Source organism: Arachis ipaensis, chromosome B9 (assembly GCF_059453495.1).
Source record: "Arachis ipaensis isolate K30076 ecotype BB chromosome B9, ASM5945349v1, whole genome shotgun sequence".
Lineage (NCBI taxonomy): Eukaryota > Viridiplantae > Streptophyta > Magnoliopsida > Fabales > Fabaceae > Arachis > Arachis ipaensis.
Genome location: NC_142444.1, coordinates 16,582,117 through 16,587,635, shown reverse-complemented (window position 1 = coordinate 16,587,635; position 5,519 = coordinate 16,582,117). Strand labels below are relative to the sequence as shown.

Genomic DNA, 5,519 nt, shown 5'->3' with positions numbered 1-5,519 from the left:
CCTAAAAAAAAGTGAATTATGTAAATATTACAGGGATTAGTTTCAACTTTTTAATGAGTTATTATCCGGAGTGGATTATCGATTTTGACCCAAATATTTGTATTCTAACTTCAAAAAGAGATTTTCAGAACTCCAACTAAAGCTCATGATGTGATGTGTAATCGACAACAGGATAACATTGAATCACTTTTGCAAACATTAGAGATACAAATAGGACGATTTAAACGTTAAGAACACAAATGAAACTTACCCCAAAGATTAAGAACAAAAATAATCCTTTACTCTATTATTAATATGTAATTCATCTGATTTTTTTTATTTAATTTCTTAGTGTTATAGATTTTTTTTCTTTCTATTTTTTCAATTTTTTACAAACGTAATTTTGATCAAGTATCTGATTATTAGAGCCTATCTAATCCAAACTTAATTATAAATGTATTTGGTGTTTTGAAATAGCACAATTAATTTTTTTTTATAAATATTAAGAGAATTAATTAAGTGGCAAAGCAAATCAAAATAGATATAAAAAAAAAACATCTAGGTTAGTTTAATTTTTGAACAGAACAAATATTTTAGTTTTCAATAAATTTTTATTATTCTAAAAATCTTTAGAATTTATTGGTATCAGACAAATAAATCATTCTATGATTCTATCGTTTCTAATAAAATTTTTAACATGTAAATTAAATAAATAATTTTTTAATAAATTAGTATAAGATAATTAAATTTTAAAAATATTATTATAAAATAAATTATATTTTTCATAAAAGGAGAAGTTTAAAAACTTTTAGAATAATAAAAACATATGGAGAATCAAAATATCTAATACATTTTTTTATACTAATTTGAGTATTTTTCTCGAATATTGATTAGAATCAGAACTCATAAGTCATAAGGGAGAGCATCTGGATCCTTGTTAAGGGAGGTCACTGCTGCGGACCCCACCTTTTCCTCTTTAAAGTATAAACAAGAGAGCCACCCACTCCTACTCTAATCAAATTTCTTTCCTTTTCTCATTTTACTTTTTAATTTCAATATTTCTTTTTACTTTCCATTCCAAACCCATTTAATAAAATTTTAATTTATACATATTATTTGTCATATAATATATTAAATATAAATACTACCCATTTCTTTTCAAAATAGTTATCCAATAAATAAAAAACATATATTTCAAAGACATAGTTATCAATTTATAAATTTTTACTCTAAGTTATTCTCATACATCCTAGACTTAATTTTGAAAAATAAAAGAGAATTAATTTTTATATGTGTTTATTTATTTAAAAATAATTTTATATATTTAGGTAATACAAGATTCTTTTATTATTTTTCTCAATTTTTATATTTTTCTTTCGGATAGTTATTTTAAAATAAAAAGAATGAGATTACCTTTACAACGTTTATATTTATTAAAAAGATTTAACACAACATCATAAACACACAATCAGACTTTTCTTTTTCTGTTCTTTTTAATGTTTTTCTCTTTCCCTAATTGCCAATTTCATCTGTGACACCCTGGCATCCTCGTCCGTACTATGTCTCCCTTTCTCTCTCCCACTTGCACCGGCTACCGGACCATCCAGTCACCTCTCCCACACGTGCCATCTGCGGCAAACCCTCTCACACGTGCCACCCTCACCCATACAGCATCCTCCTTTCTGTGGTGCAACAAATAAAAAGCTAAGATACAAAGAAGACCAAAATAAAGAGATAGAGAGCGTGTGTCTCTGCTACAAACATGAGAGACTTTGATACAGAAAAAGCCGTAGATTTCAGATTTTTCCCTTCTTATGTCTTCTTCTTACCATGAGCTAGATTAGTGTATCTTTACTGTTTTACCCTTTTGTTTCTCTCTCTAAGCATACTCGCACCTTGTTTTTTCATCATTATTTTTCCCCATATCTCTCTAGAACCGAAAGATCGCTTCTGGTGTGAAAGTTCTGAAGGCTTAAACCGAATCTCTTGAGCTAGAGAGGGAATTAAGTTCATCCATTTCATTCCAATAATCTTGCACCTATGAGGATCCGGAAGAGACAAGTGCCTTTTCCTCTCTCTCAGGTGTCTCCAGATCCCAACCGGATCAGCCGGTCACCGGTCATGGTGCAACTCAACCAAGCTGCCCCTGCCGACGTAGCCACGTCCTCGAAACGTTCTTGCACTGACGTTTCGGCTGCTGCGCCGGCACACAGCTTGGATCCATCTCAGCCGTCTGATCAGACGCTACACCCACCGATCGGTGAGGATGGAGAGCTTGCGAGGCTGCAGCGGAAGAAGAAGGAGGAATATCTGGTTAGTGGCGAAATTATTTTACATGAATCATCTTCAATTTTTGGTCTTCTTAGCTTATTTTCTTTTTGCGGTTGAGTTTGTAAAATTAGTGCACTTTTGTCCGATATTATCGCAAGTGTAATAGATTAAAATTGTTGTTAATATTTTTAATTTTTATTTGCCGTTCACAGAGGGATGTGTTATTAGTGGGTCCTATATATGTTGGTATGGTTGATTTTTGCAGGTAGAAGATGAAGATGGGAAGACACAAGAGGAGGGAGAAGGGGGACAAAAGGGTAATGATACCAGGTAAGAATAATGAAAGACACCAGTACACATGAAATAATATAAAATGATTAGTAAAATAAAATTAAGTAATATAATCTTCTTATAATGTTATTTCATCTCCGTTAATGTCTCGTGAAATCTCGTAGTGAAAAACATGGAGACCCATAACTACTTCATTTTATTAGCCAAGACATATAAATTATTTGAAGTTATATATATGCTTTTAATTTGTAGAATAGTGTTAGTGGAATGAAATACTATTGAAGTGTTTTAATTAAGGACATGTTTGGTTAGCAAAACTAGCAACTATACCCCCTATCTAAACCGATCGTTCTTTTTTTCAAAATTGGCTAACTACCATTTGCCCTTGAGGTGCACAATTAAGAAGCACCAAATGCTGGTCCCCAGCTACACATCACATCTATCCTTCATCTACATACACAAAATATTGCACATTCGATTCTATATATACTACTTTTCTTTTACTCCCTTTTTAATCTGGCCTTAAATTTTATGTGAATAATGTATATATTATATGTAGTTGTGGGCCATTCTCGGTCTTCTTTTGTTCGTAGGAAAGCATGCAATATGGGTTCCGAAACACCACCTGATGCCCTCTCACCCTCAAGCACCACTTGTAAACAAGGTAATAATAATAATAATATATTTTCATCAAAGTAACTTTTGAATGCATGAAATTTGTGGTCACTAGCGCTGAACACTTCATCTATGTATATATGTTCATTTGTTTTAAAAATTACTGCAGTACACAACTGGAGTAATATTATCGTTGCAATGTTGCAATGCATGCTGAATTTGCATTATTGCAGCAGTAGTAATTCTCTTTTCTTTCTTTTTTTTTTTTGTTATTTTAGTTTATATAAATCTTGTAGAATTCCAACGCCAAAAAAAAGTGAGGTAGAGTTGGTGTAGTTTATATTAGAGATATAATTATTCATGTCATTCTTTTTATGGGATTGAAAGGTTTAGAGTTTAATACTTTGTTATTTCAAATTAAATCATGAAGCATAATCACGCACTGTATGTCTATATTAGATTTGAGATGGCGCGAGGTAGAGAAGGCAATTCCGCTAAAGAAAAGAAGAGGAGATCAGTTTGATAATAACATGGAAGGAAATATTAGCGACAGCAACAGAAAGAAGACGAACAAAATCCAGAGTCGTAGCAGCAGAACGAAGATGAACATGGCATGGGAGCAAGATGATGACGAAATTATCAAAGAGGAAGAAAAAGAAGCCGAGGAAGAAGTAGTAGCAGTAGATGAAGAAGAAGAAGAAGAAGTAAGAGAAAGAATCCAAACGAAAAAGGTTAGTAAGAAGAAGAGGGTAAGGGGTGGTGCACTGATGGAAGGTTCTAGATGCAGCCGCGTTAATGGGAGAGGATGGAGGTGTTGTCAGCCAACATTAGTTGGTTACTCACTTTGCGAGCATCATTTAGGAAAAGGAAGGTTGAGAAGCATGACAAGTGTTAGAAGCCGCTCTATTGCTACTCCAACCACTGCTGGTGCACCCAAGAAGCTTCACCGCCAGTTAGTTCCACCATCTCATAATGAAGCTGCTAATTCGTCTTCTTCGTATTCGAACAACAATGCAAAAGAAACCAATTGTGTCGTCGCTCGCCATGATGATGACGGTTATGCTAACCACCACGCTGGAGGCGGTGGCCAAGACGACCATGACGATGAGAAGAAGCCGGTGACGGTTACCACCAAGAAGAGGGTGAAGCTTGGAACGGTTAAGGCAAGATCGATAAGCAGCTTGCTGGGACAAACAAACAACGAAATTACTATGCCTGACAACAACAACAATAATAATAATAATGTGAACTGAGTACTTACTCTTAAGTGCACAAAACTGTTATCATTTTATATGTAGTTTAATTGGTTTGGAAGATAATTTTGATACTGTGGAGTGTGGTGCAAGTGTGCAACTTCTTCATATTCAATTCTAGCTTACGTGCTTTATTTCTATGTCATAGTTTTCATATTCATGTTTTGATAAGCCTTATTATTGGTGTAGTTTGCACTCTCTTCTTTGCTCTCTGTGTGGTGAGAAATATTATTGAATTATATATATACATATATAAAGAGTTAGTATTAATTTAAATATAGGATAAATATAAAAAAATATATTAATAATCTAACATTTTATATATATAACAGTGTAAAATGAGAAATGATATTTAATTATTTATATTACTTTTTAAAATTATTATATATACAAAAAAAATTAGTTATCATTAAATTAATTATTATATATTTATATATAAATATATAAATTATTTAATTTATTTTTAATTGTATGTTTTATATTTTAATATGTATTTTATGTTGATAATAGATTTAAAGGCTGATTTTTAGTATGCATATAATATGTTATTATTTTTTAGTATATTATTTTAATTGTGTACTTTTTTACTTGGTATTATTAAAGGATATTTTTTTTTATTTTTTCTTCTAAAATTTCACTTTACATATTAAACAATTATACTTAAAAATAGTATATATTATAATTTTTTTTATAATTTTGTAGTATCAAATATTAAGGTAGCGTTTGGTGGAGAGACAGAGACGTAAAGACTGAGACTGAGAGACAGAGACTAAGAGACAGATATTGAAATAAATCTCAGTATTCTGTTTGGTGCAAAATGGGAGACAGAAATTGAAACAAGAATGAAACTCTAATTTAATTTGCACAAAGGGTAAAATTAGAATTAATTAATTGAAATGGGGTATTTTAGGTATAAAATGTTATTAAAGTTTCAGTCTCCATCTTTAAAAATTTTAGTCCCCTGTCTCTCTACTTTTTGGAGGTACTGAAATACTGAAATTTTGGAGACAGAGACAAAAATTTTAGTACCAGTCTCTGAACCAACAAACATGATATTGAGTCACAGTCTCTCAATCTTTGTCTCAGTACCTCAAAACAAACGCTACGTAA

The 5,519-nt window shown here is 31.6% G+C and overlaps 1 protein-coding gene across 1 annotated transcript; it reads left to right on the top strand.

Annotated features, from left to right (window-relative positions):
* The first annotated feature begins 1,510 nt into the window (after nucleotides 1–1,510).
* LOC107619102 (uncharacterized) lies at nucleotides 1,511–4,586 on the top strand. The gene is made up of 4 exons (XM_016321321.3): nucleotides 1,511–2,292; nucleotides 2,516–2,580; nucleotides 3,135–3,205; nucleotides 3,616–4,586. Exons 1-4 carry the CDS (start codon nucleotides 2,020–2,022, stop codon nucleotides 4,407–4,409), a joined length of 1,203 nt encoding a protein of 400 aa, XP_016176807.1. The 5' UTR covers nucleotides 1,511–2,019; the 3' UTR covers nucleotides 4,410–4,586.
* Nucleotides 4,587–5,519: the final 933 nt, after the last annotated feature.

Excerpts from the sequence above, each read along its gene's own strand:
- LOC107619102 (XM_016321321.3), top strand. The coding sequence starts at position 2,020 with ATGAGGATCCGGAAGAGACAAGTGCCTTTTCCTCTCTCTCAGGTGTCT. Across the intron at positions 2,293-2,515 it reads AGAAGAAGGAGGAATATCTG|GTAGAAGATGAAGATGGGAA; the intron begins GTTAGTGGCGAA and ends TGATTTTTGCAG. Across the intron at positions 2,581-3,134 it reads CAAAAGGGTAATGATACCAG|GAAAGCATGCAATATGGGTT; the intron begins GTAAGAATAATG and ends TTTTGTTCGTAG.